At 43.7% G+C, this 22,874-nt stretch overlaps 1 protein-coding gene across 1 annotated transcript; it reads left to right on the top strand.

The window, feature by feature from the left end:
* Positions 1-8,870: 8,870 nt before the first annotated feature.
* LOC119172709 (cholinesterase 1-like) lies at positions 8,871-17,455 on the top strand. The gene is made up of 5 exons (XM_037423859.2): positions 8,871-9,054; positions 10,924-11,229; positions 13,018-14,066; positions 15,188-15,428; positions 17,187-17,455. The coding sequence occupies exons 1-5, from the start codon at positions 8,872-8,874 to the stop codon at positions 17,355-17,357; spliced, it is 1,950 nt and encodes a 649-aa protein (XP_037279756.2). The 5' UTR covers position 8,871; the 3' UTR covers positions 17,358-17,455.
* The last annotated feature ends 5,419 nt before the right edge of the window (positions 17,456-22,874 follow it).

The following is a 22,874-nucleotide window of genomic DNA, read 5'->3' on the forward strand; positions in this document are numbered from 1 at the left end:
GCACCAGTAACATACCTTCGTCATTCATTTTCGTCACGTAATACCGAGTTCGGTACATGTAAAGCTAGCGAAACGGCCGCGAGAACATCATGAGTGTAGAGTCTAGTCATGTTGTTACATGACACGCATCTCATGTTTACCATATTTGCACTAGTATCATACCTTCGTCACCTAATCACGTCCCGTAATACCAAGTTTGATATAAGTGAAGCTAGCGAAACGGCGGACACCACATCATGAGTGCGGCATGTAATCATGTTGTTACATGACACACATATCATGATTATTATGCTTGCACCAGTCACACACCTTCGTCATCCATTCATGTACTGTACTACCAAATTTGGTATATGTGACGCTAGCGAAACGGGCGCGAACGCATCATGAGCGTGGCATGTAGTCATGTTTGTACATGACACGCGTGTCATGATTTTCATATTAGGGTTTGTCGCTTGTGTTCACCATGCAATCATGCGATACCATACCAGTTTTGCAACATGCCATGTGAACGAAACCTCCGCAAGAGCTGCAGTACCATGAAATGTAAATCATTAAAATCATGACATACATGTCATGAGTTTCATTTTATGACTAGTCAAATATCTTCTTCATACAGTCATGTTATGCCATACGAAATTTGTTATTGATACCACTATCGAAACGGCCAGGAGAGCTAAAAATCGTAGGAGATAGATACATATATGATAGATAGATAAGACATATATATATATATATATATATATATATATATATATATATATATATATATATATATATATATATATATATATATATATATATGCGGTAGAAAAAGAGGTCGACAAACGTGCGAAAAAACACTAGTTTTACTAACGTTTCGGCAGGTGGGCCTGCCTTCGTCGGAGTGAATGGTTACACATGGCACACAGGGCACATATATAAGCCGCTTCTTTGCGTATCACATGGCTAAGTCATTATCAGTAGTTTAGGAAACAAGATTATATATCACCAAAGGTACGTGGCTATAGTGCATATACAGCTGAAAACGCGTATCATTATACAATAGTGAATCGGCACGTATTAGATACCCTACATTTTGTGTGGAATGAAACAGGTCAGCAAAATATTAGACTGCACACGCAGTAGCTCACCTGGTCATACGTTCTGCGGGATAATCACAGCCTAAAAACATTCAGTAAGTTTTTAAAAAAGAAGAAAAAGAAGTTTAGAGAGATAAACAAAATCACAAAGCAGGCAGGGCAAAATGAATGCGAGTAAATGGTGAAGCGACAAAGGCCACATACATTATGTAGGTAATATTTGACAATAGGCCAACATCGTGCGAAGAATATACACTTGTCAGTAAAACAAAAAAAGCGATTTAATAAGGCAATATGCAAGTAAGCGTACCCGGGCTCTCGTTCATGCCGGCAGATAGTGTTTTGAATTTATGAATTAAAAATGACTCTTTTACTTCGCGTTCATGGTGTGATTTAAAACCCGATTCCAGTATTGTAGCTATCTTGTTACTGAATGAATGACCTGCCTCGGTGACATGCCTTGAAATCGGTAAGTTAGGAAGGGCATGCACATGAGCTTTATGATTATTGAAACGGTACCGAAAAGCAGTTTCAGTATGACCTATGTATTGTACATGACAGATTGAGCATTAAAGCAAATATACGACATTTGCAGTATCACAAGTAAAACTGCCCTTAATTTTGAACTTGAAGTTCGTCGCAGTACTGGCTGCCAGTGTTGTTGTCGTCATGTGTGCACACACTTTACAGCGGGGCTTTTTACAAGCACGGCAACCAAGCGTCTGGTCGTTATTGCTCTGTCTGGTTTTAGAGGAAGTTAATAAATCTCGCAAATTTTTGCCTCGTCTGTACACAACACGTAGTGGTTCTGGAAACGCTTTTGCAAGGCGTTCGCTCTGCATAAGTATGTTGTGGTGTTTACGGAAAATTGATGTGACGTTAGGTGCCGATGCGTTATGGGTTAAAACCAGGTTAACCTGTGAATGACTTTTAGGATTTTTCTTGGGGATGCAGAGTGCTGTACGGTCTTGTGCGTCGGCACGCCTTACTGCGTCATCGACTAACTTGGACGGATATTTCTGTTTAAGAAGTGCAGTGCGTAGCTGGTTACAGTTATTATCAAAGTCAGATTGCTGAGAGCAAATTTGCTTAAAGCGTAAGGCCTGGCTGTAAGGTATGCTGGATTTGCAGTGCCTTTTGTGGCTGCTTTGAAAGTGTAAATACCTCTGTCTGTCAGTCGGCTTGCGGTACAGTTTAGTGCTCAATTTCGCATTATCGAGACATACTGTGACATCGAGAAAGTTAATGGTCTCTGGTGAATATGTGTGCGAAAAGGATATGGAAGGGTGAGCATTATTAAAGTCCGAAATAAAAGACAAAAGTTCCTCCTCTCCATGTGGCCAAATCATGAAGATGTCGTCAATAAATCTTTTATAATAAAAAGGTTTTAGCGAACGACCCGACAAAAATTTGTTCTCAAGGGATCCCATAAATATATTAGCATAGCTTGGCCCAATATTAGTACCCATAGACGTACCACTTACTTGAACATAATGCACTCCATTGAATTCAAAGTTGTTGTACTGAAGAATCATTTCAAGCAGTATAGCTATAGTCGAGCTATCAATGGACTTGTCGAGAGCGGAGTGATCGTAAGCCTCAACCACGGACCTTATACCATCCAAGTGCGGTATGCTTGTGTAGAGAGACGCCACATCGAGAGTTGCAAGGAGAGCGTTGTTAGGTATAATAAGGTTGGTAATATCAGAAAGGAAGTCGTTAGTATCTCGCAGAAATGACTGGAACGTAGGGGGTATCTGGTTTATCAGGCTATCTACGTAACGCGACAGGTTTTCTGTCACGGTACCTATGCCGGAAACAATTGGGCGACCAGGATTGTTGTGTTTATGGATTTTCGGCAACAAATAGAACCTACCAGCTGCCGGACTAAGAGGGATTAGAGAAGCTGCCCTATCAGTCAGTTTTTTCTCCTTTATTAGTTTTCTTATTGTGCCGTCTAATATCGCTTTATAATCCTCAGTCGGATTGGCCTCGAGTCGCTTATAAAACGACCTATCATCAAGCTGACTGTTCGCTTCAGCAATATATTTGGTCGTGTCCATGACAACGATGGTACCTCTTTTGTCTGCAGGTTTTATTGTGATGTCGGTGCGTTGTGATGCGGTGCCATCGTTGTCATGGACAGTTACCAATGCATTGTAGGAGGGTTTAGAAGTTCTAAAAGATTCAAACTGTATAATCATTTATGATTCCTAAATTACTTGTTTTCAAATTGCTTTACTTTAAACTTATTTGTTTTGCTGCTGAAATTATTTACTTCATTTTTATATCCGTAACTCTATTCGGCAATTTCTAATAATCGATTGTTTTCTTGATCTCTGTCGTTTTAAAAGGCGTAATCTATCAAACTGAAAGTATTTCATTACAACTACCCGGTTCTTGGCCCATGCTGTGGGTGTGTGCCACAGCTTTCAGGCTCTTCTTTTTCCACTTCGAACGTGCTTTTCACCTTATCTGTCGCCTCGTTCGTACCAGCCTGGCTTCTACCATCTGTGTCACCTTGGGTTGAGCATAACGAAACAATGCAGAGCTCTAGCACCTCGGACCATAGAGCTATCATCGCTTCCAACTCAAGTCCTCGCAATACCTACAACATTGTCGGTGAGTGCAGAGAGGCTGTGTGTCTGCAACTTTTTTGATGTAGAGAATCGAGCTTTGTGTACCTTGTAACAAAACATATTAGATCTAAGACAGATCGCAGTGAAGTACACGTTGTTCATTTAAAAAAAGATGTTCAGGGTGAAATCGAAGATCCGGGAACTCGTGAAGCCGGGGTGTTGCTAGAGACACTGTGGAGACACCCCTTATACAACGAAAGCGCGATTGTCGATGCGACGCTTGGCGCGTCGGCCTCCCCGCTGGTGCAAAAACCGTGCGCTTCGAAAGACGCAACGCACTGCCCTGCACACGGCGTCGGCGTCTCTTCTCTGACGCCACTTGATGACCCCTCTTCTCAGGCTGCTGTTGTTGTAGTTGACCCTAAGACCCCTATTGTTTCGGAAAACAGTGGCGAAAATACCACAACCTCTTCGGTTGCTGCCGCTCCGGCCACTTTGACATCGCGTCGTACAGGTAAAAAATCGCCCACACAAAGGGTGCCTACACCGACGTGCCGAGACGTGGACAGTGCTGCCAGCATCGAGGATGTGGATCCAAGCTTGCCGGCGGCTCAGTCCCTACTTCCACAGGACACGTCTTCGGAAGACGGCTTCAGCCTGGGACTGGATAGTAGCATCGGACTGGCTAGCCTTGCCGATTTTGACGTCGACATGGGAGCTCCACGTGAAACCAAGTGAGGGCACACTTCCAGCTCTTGCTCCGATGAACGCAGTGATGTCTGTGGTAAATCCCAATGGTCCAAAAAACCTCGACTCTCTTCTGGAGGGTCGAACAGTGCGTTGCGATTGATTGAGGAAGTGTCCCCTGGACACTTTCCAGGACACCGTCTTGAACTATGCGTCCAGGTTATTTTTTACTTTTCATTATGGCTACTACACTGCATATTATTTCATTGAAAGTTCAGGATTTTCGCAATCCAGCAAAGCAGGCTGAAGTGATTAGTGTCCCCCGTGGTGCAAATTTTGATGTTTTGTGCCTCCAGAACAAATTTCTTCTCGCTGTCCGACGTGCTTGGTTTAAAACGAAAGCTCAACCTAGATTGTTATTTCTCTTTCGCTACATCTCGTTTTACGGGAGTAGGTATAACTATTTTTATTCGGGCTCTATTACGGGATCATCGTGCTTTTTACGATGGTGTGGGCAGGGTTTTGGCTTAAGACTGTAGCTACTTTTCTTTCAGATTAAGGATACTGTGTGTCAATGAGCCATCACAAGCTGGACAGTTTATTGACTTTTTAGAGACCTGGACGTGTTTTTTTTCTTGACGGTCGTGATGTCATTCTGATTGGCGACTTCAACTGCGTTCTAAATACGCGAACCGATGTACAAGGTCCTGGCCTGAGCCGGTCTGCTTGGAATTCACGCGACGTGCGACGCCTTGTCCACCACTTTTCATTACTGGACACGCACAACGTAGTGCATGAAAATACCTTTGTTTAGGCATGGCGACGCGAACGATTCTCCAGCAGGCTCGACCGGGCTTATATCCCACGTGCGTAAGAGGCGTTTGTCTCCGATTTATGCGTTCCGTCCTTCCCACCTTCTCCTCTGTACTGTACGTATCTGATCATCGGCCTATTGTCTTGAAGCTCGAAGTTCCACTTTCTTTTTCGGAAAAGCCATGGCGTCTTGATGTTCGCGTCCTGCAGGATGCAGGACGCGCGCTCAAGATCAGATTTGTCACGCGCAATACGTGTGTCGCTCACGGCTTCTGGCCCTGAAGATTGGGATGCGCTTAAAACACAGTGGCGCCTGCGCTGCGCAGTAGAGGGGCGTTCGCTTCGTCGACACGTTTCCGAAGAGCTTCTTGATACTGCGATGAAGTTACGCATTGCTTTGCGCGCCGAGAAGCCTTCTCCTCTGATGCGAGCGTGGCAGTGTGAACTGCGTGAACGCTTTCAACACTTGACTGCTGCTTCGTCCCTGGCGGCAGCAGCATGGCGCTGTAGACACAACTCATGTGCACATCCCGAGGTGTTGCGCTACGCGAGACATTCGTTTTCTGGGCAATCACAGCCATCTGTCTCTATGGCAGCACAAATACCACCTGCACAGCCGCTTCCTATGCGTGATCGATCTGTTTTTTGGCGCATTTTGAAGCAATGTTGTGTTTGACCATGCGGATCAAGTATGATGAAACACCGCCAATGCTTAGAAGTTTGCCCCGTATTCCTCAAGAAGCTGCGGATTGCCTGCACACCCCTCCGTCGGCTGAAGAGCTAAAGGCGGTACTAAAATGTATGAAACATGGAACGGCCCTTAAGCCAGACGGTTTTCTAACTGATTTTTACTTGACATTTTGGAATGCGATTAGTGCTAACTTAATCGTGGTTATCCGGCGATGCTATGAGAACGGTGTCTTTCCATCCAGTTTTCGAGATAGACGCATTGTGCGTATTCCAAAAGGTGATGCTTCCTCTGTTAATCCTGAAGATTGCAGACCTATCACGCTCATCAACATTTACTATAAGGTATTTGCGGCGGTAGCGTTAAGCATTTGAGGGGTCTGTTGAACACCCTGGTAGGTCATCACCAGACTTCACCAGCGCTTGGACAAAAAATACACAGCTTGTCATTTACCACACGTGATATCATAGCCTATACTCTGTCACGATCTGCGCGTGGTATCCTTGTGTCTTTGAACCAGGATAAAGTGTTCGACCGACTAGAGCACGCGTATATTTTTAAGGTGCTCACAGCCTTCGGCTTCTCTCATTCGTTCATGGAAATGATTAGAAATACCTACACTGGTCTGAAAATCACACTAGTTCGGGATGGCTGAGAAAGTGTTGCCTTTTCCATAACACGTGGGGTCCGTCAGGGATGTCCATTGTCTCCTGTGCGGTTTGTCCTCAGCTTTGAACTATATTTGCATGCTCTTTTTCGCGAATTCACGGGTCCGGGGTCTTGCGCCTCCTGGTGGCAGTGTTGTGAAAGTCACAGTTATCGCCGATGATATAATCTTGTACCTTTCAGATGAAGATAGCCTTTCACGCAGCGTGCGTGTATTTTCCCAGTATGGCGACAAATCAGGTGCAGTGTTTAACATCTCCAAATGCCGGTATTTCTTCATTGGCTCTTCAAACTCCAGGCTTTGCGCCGGTTTTCCTATTCAGCCGGCCCCGTCCCTTCGTATTATAGGTATTTTATACAACCACTACGGCATTTGCGAATTCGTTTGGTTAAACACTCTCGAAGAAGTAAGACTGAAAATTCAGGATGCACGGTATTTTGACTTCCCGCTTCTTGAGCGGAGGTACCTTGCCCAGATTGTGTTTTGCGGTCTCATTTGGTACCTTTCTCACGTCGTGCAACCATCTTTACGTATTGTGCGATCACTGCAGTCTGCATTGTGTTCCTTTTTTTGGTCAGGCGGCACTGAGTTGGCCTCTCGCGCGGCACTGGGACAGCAGCGTTCTCAGGGAGGCTTTGCATTCCCTTCAGTGTCCATACGCTGTCTGGTGCTGGCACTGCGCTTCCTTTTGCGCCTAGTGCAAGAGGAGGAATATCCCGCACGAACACTTGCATTCTACTTTCTGGGTACTCACCTTCAGCACTTGATGCCTAATGGGCACATTAACAGGGGGCTGCAGTCAATAACACTTCCTGCGTTTTATGCAACAACTGATGCATTTTTTCGCCATGTCCAGTCGAGCTGTCTTCGCATAGATGTTTTGAACAACCACATAGTTGAGACAACTGCTGTTTTGTTGCTTCCGTTGGTCCCCCCAGCTCACCGTGCTCACTCTGGACAGGTGTCTTGAAGCACGTTAACGGCTTTTTTTCTGCCTAGACATCTCCGGGACTTCATGTGGCGCCTGGGATGGGGTCTGCTTCCCACTCTCGACCGCCTCGAAAGGTGGAGAATGGTCCAGTCAGCAACATGTCCCAACTACTCCCTTCGGGAAGCAAATCAGCATTTTCTGAGGCATTGTGTCATTGCTCGTGTTTTTTGAAGAGCCGTAAATGCTGAATTTTGCTGCCTCAGAGTAAATCGCTTCGTTTCTTCTGGGCGTTGTTCGCGAGGCCGCTTCGCTTGTCTTCTCATTGTTGCCGGCTCTTTCTGCGTCTGGCGCAACTGCTGCGAGGCGTTTGCCGCGGGCCGCCGTCGTCGTGCGCTCTACCCGATTCTAGAGCGATTGTACTCGGAGCTGCTGTCTGTTTTGTCGGAGGAGCTCTTCTTCCTGGGTGAAGAGGAATTTCTTCGGCGCTGGACTTGCCCTTTTTGTCGGTCTTCGACGGATGAGTGAGACTTTTCTGTCGGCTGGTGGGGTATTTCTAGGCTGATGTGTCGATGCGCTGGCATAAATTGCATGCCAACATGTAAATATGCAAAATCTACATATTCATGTTTTATTTGTGCCTTTTGTTTACCTTGAGATATTTTTTGTGGTTGTGTTTGTGTGAACCGTGGAATGTGCATGTTCTTTCAACGTCATCTCTATCCCTGTTTATGTAAATGACGTCTGTTTTGTCATCATCGTTAGAGTATGTCTAAGAAGGAAATGTTCTGTTGAGTGTTATTGACGTTTGTGACAATAATTTTTTTTTCTAAACACACTGCAGCGGTTTCCTCTGGCTGCGCACTGGATGGCTTTATGCTCTCCCATAATAGAGTACATAGTACTCAAAATTGTTAACCACTGTTTCTAAACACAATTAATCTTAATCAACGTGTGTAGAACGCTCTAAATAAATTTAATAATTGATCAAAGACAATTTTTTGCGTGCACCAACATGCTTTATTCACCTTTATCAAGGAAATTACGCTACTTAAGATCAAATGGGTGACCACAGTCGAAAACGTTTGCCTGCTGCTAGTTAGCCTGCCCTTATTTTTGTATGTCATTGCAATTTGTTTAAGAGATTTCTATGCGAGGCTAAAGCTCCGCTTCTCACTGGGTCATAGCGATAATGGCTTGGTATTTCACAGGATCCTGCGAGCCTGTAGTTTTACGCCTGTCTAAAAATACATGAAATATTGAGGCGTGCTCCGAGTTATTACCATTGGCTTCTGCAACCACTAACGACGCATTTGTATTTCGCATTGAGTGATCCCTTCTTTCTGTGGTCGTGTAGCTTGCCGATGCAACTGACAGAAACGGCAATAAGTGTTTAATAAATTGTGTTCCGAACCTACAACGCAGCAGCCATGACTGCCCTGGTGGTGTTTGCTTTCCTGGCGTACGCACTCACTCAGGTAGTGGTGAAGCTGAGCGCCAACAAGCACAGAACACAGAGCATCTATTACGGGTCGGGTCTTGTACACGGTGGCACACTTCTCAACGTGATGGACCGGGGCGTGGTGCAGTATCTAAACCTTCGTTACGCCAAGGTAACGTACGAGTCTTCTTTAGTCTGGGCTGTTCCGTGACGTACGAGCGGGCAACGCATGTAACCAACTGTAAAATATAACTTGCTGTGAGCAGGAACGCGTTATTTTTTCAGCCACATTTCTTTCTTCCTATTTACATTACATTAATTTAATAACTTCCCCTATACATTCCTTTGCATTGTTGTCTGTTAGATCTTTTAGTATTGTGTCAAAACACGGAAAACGAGCCCTTAGGTATACACTTCTTTCCCTTATATATATATATATATATATATATATATATATATATATATATATATATATATATATATAGAGAGAGAGAGAGAGAGAGAGAGAGAGAAACGCAGTTCCCACACAATGAACGTTTCAGCACAGTTTGGTCCGACGTTTCGGCCGTGGGACCGGCCTTTGTCTGAGAATATTTATTCACTGTCTGCGGTATTTTTAAGTTCACTAAATCTAAATGAACCATTCGCGTCTCGACTTCTTTGGAACACGATAAATGTGAATTGAACTAATGAGCGTAATAGCGTCGGGTCAAGGCTCTTATGTCAGTTATTCTCAATGTAGGCTGTTTTCAGGAAACTAAACTAACGTGTTCATGCAAACACCAGTGCTCCCGCAGTATACGAAGACACTGCGTTTGCATGTAGTCTTGAGCACAGCAGAAATTTCTTGCAATTCTTAAGTTAATACACATTAGGCCAGTTCTCACAGACTGCCCGGCTGTATAAAGTAACCGATAAGTACTATAGAATATCTATGCACAAAGTGTGTAATCGAACTGGACGTTTTAAACCAATGTAGAACAACCTGAATTGACGAATACTTGCAGCATGTCCTCATTTAATATGAATAAAAATACAGAATTAAGCAGTCTGGTGCACAGTCTTTTGATATCTTATATACATAGGGAAGAATAAATTTAATGTGCAGTAAGCTGATGCTCCTTAAAATTGCTATACGCATCATGTTTTCTTATGTCATTGCGTGGTGAGGACAGATGTAAGAGCTTTGTCATCTAAGAAGTATTAAAAAAACAACGCGAAAGCTCGTGCATAAACTAGCCACCTACCAAATTTACATAGAGTTAAATATCGTACCACGATGGACATAAGCACCAATAATGCTATCTATTAAATTGCAGATGGATTTAACTTGTGATACCTTGAGCCTACACAGGTGCTTCAAAAATTAGTTGCTTCCAGATAGTACCCACAGCAAAGTGGTCAACCTTCGTTATGCGTTCGTTGTACATTTTCAACCACCAAATTTTCTGTACAGCTGCTGAAAAGTAAGCGATGATGTACTGGTATACCACAGTTTCTCCCATATACGCCTATAACTGCAGTCCAAGAATGAGTAGGGGTGATTTTTGTTTGAATGATGTTTTATGCCAGCTAGTGTTGGATTCAGTGACCTTAATACGGCTGTACTATTGCTAATAATTATTACTGCTCACTCATTATTGTTATACATTGAACTTGGTTTCATGCGCACGTAAATGATACTTAATACTTATATAGGCGCTACGCTAGTATACCACCGGCATTTTATCAGTTTACCAAAATTTATTGTGGTTTCGCATGCATGCAGGTGCTTTTGTTTCTCCCCTCCAATTCGTGTTATATCAGCCTAATTTTGAATAAAACATTTGTAGCGTTATCCAGCTGATTTTACGCGATGAGTATTGTGGCAACAGGATGCCCTGATGTTTTGCAGTATAGAATATTGCTCGTTACCTCAAAGCTTCAATGCCACGTTCAATCTTACACAGGACATCGCATAGAGTAGAACCCGACTGGTGCACGTGAATCCTCTTTGTGCCTGATTTATGGCAGTGTGATGTGTCTGTATTACTCACTACAGGTACCTGAACGCTTCGGGCGCTCTGTGCCGTACGTGCCCAAGTCGACCAGCGTTGAGATGCAGGGACATCCACAGCCGTGCGTACGTGGTGCGTACGGTGCGTTCCCGTCGCATCCTTTTTCCCTGTCGGAGCAGTTTGAGGACTGCCTCTTCCTCAACGTGTGGACTCCGCTCAGGGGAAGAGGCGACGACGACATCGCAGCGAGGCCAGTCGTCGTCGTCCTCGTGGGCGGCAATTTTGTGTCCGGAGGAAGCGGCGACTACGAGCTCTTCGATGGGTCGGTCATGGCCTCGCTATGGAACCAGGTGAAAACCTTGGTTTTCTTTATTGCATATTTTTCTAAGCTAGACACCGTAAATTCTATTCTATCGGCAATATACATGTATTTATTGCATCCTGAGTGGTGTACTGCGTTATTCTGCGCAACAGAACATGAACCTAAAGGTGTTGATAACAGAGTATTCTAGGCCCAATTTTTCACGCCGCCATAAAAAGTTCCCCTTTGGTAGTGGTTAAACCTGCAGCGGTCGATTCAGCATAATGTTTGAAACTGAGATACCAATAAAAATGCTAAAGTCCACTCATGCAGCAATGCTCACAGATATATCGGTGCCAGTAGCACTTCTCGCAAACTGTTCATTAGGCTCAGTGTTCAGTTTTTCAGCATTGAGTGCAACTGTAATTAACTACCTTCATCCTGACGTTTTATGCCATTTTTGTGCATAAAAAGCAGTCACACTTCGTGACAACTTGCTGAAGCAGCATTGCCAAAGCGGCCCCGCCGCGGTGGTCTAGTGGCTAAGGCACTCGGCTGCTGACCCACAGGTCGCGGGTTCGAATCCCGGCTGCAGCGGCTGCATTTCCGATGGAAGCGGAAATGTTGTAGGCCCATGTGCTCAGATTTGGGTGCACGTTAAAGAACCCCATGTGGTCGAAATTTCCGGAGCCCTCCACTACGGCGTCTCTCATAATCAGATGGTGGTTTTGGGACGTTAAACCCCACATATCAATCAATCAAGCATTGCCAAAGCTACGTGGGCAGAGCTTCTCCACATGTGTTATTATGACAGTAATTTTCTGGCTGGGCTGCGTATAATTGTAGCCATAGGCGTGAGCACGATAGGGTTGATCAGGCGGTGGGCGAGAGAGGGGGGCTCAATTCCAGCCCCATAGATTCAAATATAGGGAGGGGGCAAAAGGGGGGCGCAAAGTCAGTCTCATACATTGACATGAAAGGGAAGGGGGAGGGAGAGCTGCGATGAGCCTTTGCCTGCCCCTTTAGGCGAACTCTGTGTACGCTTATGGTTGTCGCATCCAATACATTAGGTTTTTTAATCCGTCATCGGGACGTGAAGTTCCTTTACTACCTCACAAGCCAGACTCTCCAGGTACTTCGATTCGTAAGCAGGCGTCACTAACAATTTCATGCTTGTGCTTATGAGCATGCTCAGTACAAACTTAGATGTGTCTGCACGTTTTAAGTTAGAAAAGATTACGCTAAAAATGGCACTTCATTTCAGTGCTAATACAGATACCTTCAAGCATGTTACATCATTATTAATGAACTGCCTTAAACTAACCGTGATAACTGATGTGATCAGGATCATGTGTGTCTTCGATTTTCTTGTTGGTGCAGGGAAGACAAATAGTAGTTTTTTGAAGTTTCAGTGAAGAAATAAAAATACAAATCCGTGTTCAATAAGGTCAACGAATTTCTTTTAGCCAGTACAATAAACAGTCTTCCCATCAGAGGAGCTGATCGGTTGTCATACTCTAACATGATTATTAATTCATTATAACACAAACACCAAATACATCAACCTCTTCTTCGCAGCAACAGGGGAAGAGGAGCTATTTCAGCCTTGACCTGGGCTATGACTGATGAGACAGAACATAATCGCTTTACTAGCTGAAATCGTCACATTGTTGAGTAAATTTCATGGATAAGTTTGTATATTGAGTGGGCAGATTTTCAATAAAAAAAACTTATTGTTCAGGCATAGTTGTAAAATCTTAACACCCATGCATATCCATCGGGAAATGATGTAACCATGTCTCTACATATCAATATTCTTTCTTTTTTGTAAATGCAGGTGATTGTTATCCCGAACTACCGCGTTGGTATGCTGGGTTTCTACACGACAGGCGGCGATAACACCACCCGAGACGCCGGCTTGGCCGACCAGGTCCTGGCGCTCGAGTGGGTGCGCACGCACATATCGGACTACGGCGGTGATCCGAAGAAGGTGACTCTCTTCGGCCACGAAGCAGGCGCTACCGCCGTAGGACTGCATCTCTCCTCCCCGACGAGCTCGGCGCTCTTTGACCGAGCAATACTGCTGAGTGGATCGCCACTGCGTCCAATGCCCAAGCACGGGGAGAGCATAATACGAGAAATTTCTCACGACCTCCTGTGCAGCGACGAAACGAGCCCGCCAGACGTCGCTGTGGACGTAACTTCCTGTCTCAAGATCAAGTCGATACATAGCTTACTCGAACACCAACGATCGGTCACGCTTGGCGGAGCCGTGGCTGTTTTCAACCCTTCATTGGGCAAGAGCGCAGTTGACATGAATCGGAGGTCTTCGCAAGAGCTCCAAGGCGAAACAGGGGACGCTGCCTTCGAGAGACGCAAGGACATCCTTGTCGGCACGACTGAGAACGAAGGGAGCGCCTACACTAGCACCCTCCTTGCATTCTACGGTGTGGAACACGAGGCAGACTTAGACCGAAAAACGGCTGCGCAGATTCTTCATACCTACTTGAGACACCATGGCGTCAGAGTCGACGAGAAGATTCTGGAGACCTTTCTTCAGCGTGATAAATCAAGCAGCGCGGTGCGCACCCTGTCGCACGCTATTGGCAACTTTGTTGTGCACTGCCCGCTGAAACGGTTCCTGGAGAGCTACACGCGAAGTGACTCGAGCCGGTCTGCACGCGCCAATGTCTACGCGTACTACTTTCGACACGTTCCCGATTTTCGATGGTGGCCGTACTGGATGGGTGCGCCTCAAATGCTTGACTGGATATACCTTTCGGGAAATCTCCAGGGTCTTCGTTCGGAGAAGATAAACATCGGGGACACCGAGATTCTTCTCTCCAAAAAGCTGGCCAGTTTATTGTCCTGCTTCGCACTGACAGGGTAAGGTGACAACGCAATGCGACTGGCCAATGTTCAACCTCGTAGAATAACGTCATTACTTATATATTTACGAGCTCAATGATTTATACCACCATGCCACTCACTACAAGATTTTAGCAGTGATCGCTGCCTAATGGTAAATAGTTTTTGCCAAGAAATTCAATCGAGCCAGCGAGACACCAGTTTAAACAAATGCGCATGTGAAAAAAAAAGTCAGGCCTGCGTCGAAGGCGCAGCACAGTCACAGCGAAAGCTAGAAGAGCGGCCTTTCAGAGCCTTTTCGAAACACTCACTGGTTGCGTAACTACTGCAAGCACACCTGCTTGATACCCACGAGGTCATTATTAATAAGTTCGTTCGGGTAGTAGGCTGGCATTCGCTATGCTATTTTTCATCATTCTTCTGGGAAGCGTGGTATCTGCTAAACACGTGCGAGGAAATTTGTGCCAATTGTTTTGCAATGGCTGACGACGGTGAGGAAGTATGGCTGAACTGGGTATGCGCCACAGTTAATAGGGGAACAAGAACAAGGTTTTGTAACTGGTTGGAGCATTGGACGTCCCACTCGTTTTGCTATTTGCATTGTGGGATGACTTATTGTTCTTTCGCTGTTTTAAAACGCTTTATAAGTAGTATTAACGCGATTGCTTTCCCGACATCATAAAGGCGTGCCTAAGGCACAGGCACCGTGTAGCTCAGTGGGGTGAAAGCGAGGCGTTAACCACTGAGCCAACCCTGAGTAGTAAATAAAGAAACGGTGTAGCTCAGTGGTAGAATACTGGGTTCGCACCCAGCGGACCCGGGTTCGAGCTCCAGTGTCAAGACTGCCTAAGGCAAGTTTGACAGCAAGTTACAGGCACCAGCGTTGCCCAGTAATAGAATACTGGGCTCGCACTCGGGTTCAAGCCCCACTGTGTCATTTGTGCTAAGTTTCTTTTTTCCAATATCACGCTATGTGGTTACGCACACCTGCGGCGGCGGCGGCGGCGGACAACTGCTCGTGAGCCGAGTTGTGATCTCATTACAGCTTTCGCTGTAAAAACTTGTAAATACTTAAGAAAATAGACATGGTGTCCTGCCAACATACGGCATGATTTCGTCAAAACCTATGTGTCTTGCAGTAATCCGGAGAAGTGCACCCATTCGTCATTGGCACACTGGGCGAGGGCAACTGACGGCAAACTCCGAACACTGGTTGTGGAAAATGCCACGACACTTGTGATGCAGGAGGGGTTGCCGTTCGGTGACGCTTGTCAAGAATGGGAAGGGGTGATCACGAACGCCTTCATTGGTGCCGAGAGGACTCACAATTCCGCTATAAGAGTTCTGAAAGGCACCCAGGTACAGCTGCAGCAACTCCAGGTAAGCAGCAGGTTTGTGGGTGTTTACATCGTGCATTGACTTATGTGGTGTTTTCTCCGGCGATAGAGCAGCTACGGTGACATAAGCACGACCAAAGTTTGTACAGAAAATCATGAGCTGCCCATGTGACTGCACATTGCTGTAACGTTTGTGTTTCGATTCATTTTAACGAAGTTAAAAACCATTGGGTTTTCTTCCTGCCTTACTACGTCATTACTGAGCTCAATATATACGATTTTGGCAATTAGAGCACCCATTGAGCCAAGACCCTTTAAGTAATAATCATCTGCATAATAGATGGAAATTGTGGAATTCACTCAGGCACATTCAAGAAATCGATTTTGCCCTTAGGACTCACTCGGACTCGCACTCAGCAAAGTTTTCCATATACGAACTCACTCTGACTCATTCCCACGAAGAGTTATTTCCAATGGACTCATTCGCGCTCAAACTCATCAAAATATTGAACGCTCAAAGTGTACGTGACTCAGAGTGATTTGAGTGCGAGCGAATATACTCATGAGTGCATTAGCCTAGAAATATAATTCCGGCCATGCTGACAACAATTGTTATCAATATAATGTGTAATCAGTGATCTGCTACTAGTGCTTGCTATCCAGTAAAGATTTTTTAAAAGAGATGACTCACGCGAAATATATTTAGGAATCATTTTGTGGAAGAGTTGGCGGGTAGAGGGGTGAGGTCTTAGACAATCTCCACTTAAATCACGCCTCTGATCAATAAATATTGAAACGGTGAATGAACGCTACTGATTTGGAATACGTGTGGGTAGATGTGAACACAAACGTTAATCCAGGTAAGGCTGATAGTAAGGCTATACAATGGGCCGGCAAAATATAGTGAAAGTCAGACTCACACGACAAATATATCTTGGGCTTTGGACTCGCTCAGACTAAGGCTCCCCAATTTTGCTGAGCTGGACTTGCTCTGACCCGCACTCCCGAATTTTGCATGAACAGGACTCACTCCGACTCAAACTCACCTGAAATGTTTCTCACCCGGACTACCTTAGACTCACTGTTCGCCGACCTATTCTCCTGTGATTTGCCTTCAGTGTCATGGCTCGCTCTTTAGGCATAGCTGCAACTTAATATTTTAAGTTTTTGTGGAAGTCTATTGAAGGAGTTCATGACGTTGTGCAGCATAGCCACACAAATAATTTGGCCGATTTGTTAAGGCATATACGTTCCAACTCATTGGTATGACCTTTGTCTACGTTTACTCAGCAACTTTTTATTTTGAAAACTTAGATTCGAATTATTTTGCTCAGATACCCTTGCTGTACTTCCCACGTTTCTGTGACGTAATTCTTTCTAATCTGTACGTTGTTACTCTCTTAGATTTAACAATTGAAATGGTATAGCGGATTATCATCTCAAAGCTACAAGCTCTGGCCAAAATTCTCAGTCGCAATCTATTAGAAATTACTGTACTTCCGGTCAACCATGCAAAGTTGAGATTACTGCACTTCTGGTCAACCATGCAAAGTGGTTTATTCTTACATCAGTTGGCAATTCGTATAGTGTAAACATCAAGCAATTTCAATGTTCTATGACCCTATGCACCAATACAACTTGTTTGTTTATATCTGACGAGACTCTCGCGTAATCATGCTCATTTGTTAAGCAAAAGGGTACTCTTTCGAAGAAAAAAAGAAAATCATATAGTAACTTGCTGCCTTTTCTTGCTTATTACATTTGAAACCTGCTCCTCTTGGTTATGTCGCACTTTTCGCAGCACGACGACAAGGAGGAGATGAGCAACGCCAGCGGTGGCGGAGATGCTGTGCCACTCGCAATCACTCAACTCAATGTCGGTGGACGCCGCGTTCCTATGTGGGCGACTTACCTCGCCAGGTTTATCAGGGACAACAATTTGCAGCGCTTGAACTGGAGCAATATTGACTAGGAGCATCAGATAGAGCGCTTTTCTTGAAAGTCTTGAATCGTGCGTTCCTCGTCGCAAAAACAAACAGAACAACGTTTTATAAAAATCATGATTCACAAATATACCCTCTGTAGTTTTCAATTTAGGTATCGCATACCCTTACCCATGATTACTTTTGAATAAATCTCATTCATTCAAATAGCCTTGGGAGAGAGATTCAAATGCCTTTCTCTATCTTGTATGTAATAAATGCGAAGCTCTTCTTTGTGAATTACGGGTGTTCCAAGGCGTTTTATATGCTTATCCATCTATTTATCCAGCCGCCTACAGCTTGCTGCCCTCGCAAACACCTTCTTAAGAAAAGGTAGACCAAAATGGTTTGGGAGAATAAGGGGGCTTACTAAATACGTCTGATTGATCATAATAGGAATAAGGCCCAAATCCTGTCACGTACGCCAGCATCCTTTTCTTCAGACACAGGTGGCACATACCCTTATATGGGGCTATGGTATGCTGGTAAGCACCACTAGGTGAATAAATTTATATCTACCCAGAAGCGGTGATTAAAGGCATTTGTGAATAAATTGTGAGAGCGTTAGGAAAAATTGAATACGGCTGCGTTTACCTGAAGAATGAAAAGAATATAGATATTGGGGTCCCAGCAGGAATTCACAAGCTTTGTGCGTGGTAATCAAGTATTCTACCACAGAGCTACGTCAGGTTTCGGTACTGCTAACGAAATACACCTTATGCAGATGTAATGTTTGCGAAAGTCAGTTTTAGGTGCAGTGCTGCCATTTAATTCTATACACATTACATTCCACTGAATCTAATATGAATATGAAGTCTATCATGTCTCTGATATCAGCATGAATTTCTACGCCACAGGTGTCATGTCGCTCTAGTGTAAATTGTAATTGGGCACCACCCACTGAAGTTAGTTCATGCAGCATTATGTAGGGCTATCATTCTGGCAAGCATAAGCGCTTTATATCAGCTTACCACTTCTGGTGTTGGCAATACCCATAGTTGCTTTGTTTGGCACCGTTACTAACTGTAAACAATTATTTATACAAAACATATGCACCACTTATCAACTTATGTCTGTGCATAACACATTTGTACAATTCTTTCGCGCTATTTTGTAACGTCTAACACTGTAAAAAATTACACTGCAGTAACCTTCTCCCCACATGCTTCGCATAACATTGGCTCACATGGCACGTGAGATATACTCCAAATTTTTGTAAATTGTTTCAATGCGTTTTAAGACAAACGACGGAGCTCACTCACTATAGTTATTGCTGATTAAGCTTTGTTGTTCCAACTATATCTTGAGAAGCATGACACAAAACGAAAGTTCTAACATGATGGCGTTTAAGAGACACTAAAAAGGAACATTGAGTTGGTTTAGCTTGACAAAGTGGAATGTGAGAACTGTAATATCTTATGTTTAACTACTGTAGGTTCATTATTAGCGGAGTAAATCAACATTTAACTTTCGTTTTTTAAAATTTGCGCCAAAAGGTGCGCGCGTGACGTAAAAAATTTCAAAATGTTTTTTCGGCATTTCCGTGGAATCGCCTCGATGAAATTGTTTTAAACTTTGTATGCTAAGTATACGGCACCCGCATATTCAAATGTACTTCGTTTTTATCTATTAATCTGACGCAGTAGACGCCTTCAAAATTTCTTACGTCACGGTGTTTGGTGCGGGGATGTCAAGATGGCGCCACCACGAGCATTTTTTTCCCGCAAATTTTCTCGCTTACTAAGCATCATGTCGTGGAAAAAGTGGTGTTTTCAGAATTCTTAAATTGTACTTTAATGTTACTCAAAACATTGTTTTGCTCTTAAGTGTCCTTTTAAGCAGCTCGTTTCGCTAAAATTCTGATTTCTTAAGCTTCACCTTAAAGACTAAAGCGGTATCGCTTTCTTCTTTTGAAAGCGGAGTTCAAGCGTCCTCCAAGTTTTTCGATCCAGCTCGAAATCATTGAGCACAAATACAAAAGCTCAGCCTGGACTGTTCCCCATTCGTTGAGTGCCAGCCGTAGACAATGATATCCTGTTGGACAGCACGAAATTGAGCGGAATAATTGGAGGCTTATCCAAGTTCAAATTTTACATTTAAGAAAAGGTAGTACATAAAAGTTGTTTTTTTTTCAACTCTTTACGACATCTTGTGGGTCACCAGAAAACAGATTATTTCGCTCTCTTGATTGCAGCCTACTCCATCTCTCAGACGCAAGAATTGTTTCTGAGCTCGTAACAAGAGCCAGTGTAGCACCTTGAATGAAAACTTTGCGAATGGAGCACTCCGAGAAGTTTTTGCAATCTGTAGTTTTTAATTACGAAGATAAGGGCATTGTTCACACTGCTTTTTATACTCTGCAAAGGGGGTGCATCTGGTGCTGACAGGACTAGAATACTCAATCTTTTCGAGTGATCTACTTGCAAGATATCAGGGGTCAGTTCATGGAAACTACTACTTTCGCGTTTTACGGTGAGCTGTCTAGAGCGCATACAAAAAAATTCCGTGGCAGTTACACGTAAAGGTCTCTCATCGATGTTTATTTTCCCTGTGAAGTTACGCATGCGGTTCGTCAAAACATAAACACGTGTAATGTTTTTTTTTTTTGCATCTTTTCTGTGAAAAGTTAACAATACGGCGGAATGACTGAAGTTAGACGTGTAGAAGGTCATGCTGGACGTCTACAGTCACTATCGGCAGGCGGGAGAGGTGAATATTGTACAAAATTTGCTGAAACCAGCTGTCGTTTGCATATGCTTTCTTATGCTGATAGGCACATCTTTTTAAAATAGAAGGAAGTATTTTGGCGCGGCACGAAGTCGCAATCATTCTTCAAATTAATCAACCAACCTGTACGTGACACATGCTAAAGGTGCCTATCTAGTTAAAAACATTGCACGGATTACATGCTGAAGCATCACAAATTAGTTCACGAAGGTATTAGCGAAAATACTAAACCTAATAAATTATCCGTGTTGAAAAAAAAATGGGTGATAAACTAGGTACTTGCTGCATACAATCATATCTTGATTTATCTGTGTGTACTTAAACAGTCGAAATGTTGCTGCGGTATAAGCTTAACACCACTCACGCATTACAAATGAAACAGTTTCTATAGATAGCTTTGTCAGCGTTTCAGTCCAGCTCATAATAAAACCCAAAGCAAATAGTGGCGTCTGATCATTGTTATTTTGGCTCAGCGCTCAATAAGTTATGCGAACTGAGACTTGGGCTGAATTTTCCTCCTAGTAAAGTATTGCCGGCCCTAAATATTTACTCCAAGCTACCCACTTTATTTGCCACAGAGATCTTCTAGTAAACTTTCATAGACGGCTGCAGCCTAGTCGTAACTGTACGTGTCGCGCGCTATGGTTAGTGTTGCGGGTGCTATAGTCAGCGCTTCCTGGCTGCCTTGAGCGAGTAAAGCATTTACACGACTGATCACCCTTAATGCCGCTGAACCACACTAGCTAGCGTCACCCATCAGTATGCCTATAGCACGCGCAAGAAATACATCACATAAAATAACGAAGAAAGAATATGTGTAGGGGTTTACACAAATGAAACGACGCAGTGCGCAGATACTAAAAAATGCGGCATGTTTTAGTGCTTTTTCTTCGCTCTAATTGTGGTTCTAACCATGGAAAGCCAACATGTCAAAGCCCTGGTTAACGAGATATAGTGCAGATGGAAAATAGGTGAGGATGCTGTTACTAAGCGAAGCCTTTTGAGAACCATGGAGAAATTTTAAGAAACAGAGGACTTAAAAGTTGGAAAACTTTCAGCTACTTATTCTTGCGTATTGCTAAATACATTAGTGTTGTGTTACACACTTCTCATTTACAGACTCGCCCTACGGACGTACAAGGAGTACGACTAGAAAAAGAATAATAATAAGAATGACTGAGCCATCGCGATATGGAAATTATTAGGAACGTGTAGCTGAATATAGGTTGCAGTAAGCTAATTGCGAAACTTTTATGGCCACTTTCAAGGTCAATAATTATATTAGTCTGATCAGACGAGTCATGCACCAGTACCATGTAATGAAGGGCATTAGCACTGCTATGACTGCTTAGTCACTTTTTATCTTTTAAACCTCTAATTTACGGTGATTACTTACGCAGCTGCACATCTTAAGTAATGGAAGGCAAGAAAGGAGATAATCAATAGGTTCGTAAGGGCGGCTTTCAAGCAGGCCTTCTTGTTGCCTCAAAACACCAGCACAAGTATTATTGGAGCTGGAAATGCATAGCACCTTGGCAGAATTGATTGAAGCTCAGCCAAGAACTCAGTGGGATGGATTCAACAGCATCCGGAATGACAGAAATATACTTGATAAAGTACTAATTTTACATGCACCCAAGGCTGCGTTCGCCAGAGTGACCAGGAGAAAGATTGAGAATGGACAATTTTACCCAAAGGCATGCAGCCACAATTCAATCAGGGCCGTAGAACGAGCAGAGCTCAAGCCCCAAGTGCTGTATTCCTGTAACAATGACGAGAGAACGTTATTTTTGGATGCCGAGGTATATTGCAGTGGCTTAGCGTTTGCAGCAGCATCAGTCAATACTAAGTAAAAGGGAATATACATGCGCTAACTAAAATTAGAGCCTTCGAGGTTGCACACGTGGATTCCATCACTCTTACTATTGTTTTTCTTTTTCAAATGTAGATATATAGTATTAGTGATTCTCAATCAGCTGTATGAAATTACGATAGATTACAGATAGAAAAAACTAAAATTGAAAACAATAGTGACAAATAATTTCACATGAAAAAAAATCATTACAGACGAACCACTCGGTTCTCAACTTAGAGTGAAAGCGAATTTATTACCATTCCCAACCTTACCGAGTTTGTTTATCTTGCGCAAAGACTCATTAACCACGAATGATTAGAAGAGGGAGGGAATCTACAGCTGGTATTGATTGGTAGATATTGCTAGACTTCACTCGTTCACTGACACTTTCGAATTTTATAGACTTTGGAAGTTTATATTACCCAACATTCAGCCTGAAAGCGCACAGATGTCAGGTGGTTGGCTGCAGGTAACCTCAAACCAGAACTTACGCGAACCCGGCGCCTCTTAACCAAGCGTTTTCACAATTATACCCTGAGGCGTAATATAAATTATATAAATAAAAGAACAGCCACCATAGGGCGTATCTGAGATTGCGAAATAGGTCAGAAGATAATTGCAGTCTCATCGGATAAATTACGGGTGTGGAGAAGAGTCGCGGAGAGTAACTCACATCTTCAGGGCCAACTTCAAGTGATCCAAGAAGTCTTGAAAGCTACCAAAAGTCAGGGTCTTTTAACCACCTCCGGTACAGTGCAGACCAAGAGCATCAATTTGCACAGTACTCAATAAACTTCTCACTGAATCCACTTTTTAACAGTAATATTTTGAAGTATCAGCCAAAACGTTTCCAAGCATTTCTTCATACTACGCAAACCTTGGTGCGGAATACTATTATAAGTGTCGACTATACGATTGCTCATTT

The sequence above is a fragment of the Rhipicephalus microplus genome, chromosome 4, assembly GCF_043290135.1.
Source record: "Rhipicephalus microplus isolate Deutch F79 chromosome 4, USDA_Rmic, whole genome shotgun sequence".
Classification (NCBI taxonomy): Eukaryota; Metazoa; Arthropoda; class Arachnida; order Ixodida; family Ixodidae; genus Rhipicephalus; species Rhipicephalus microplus.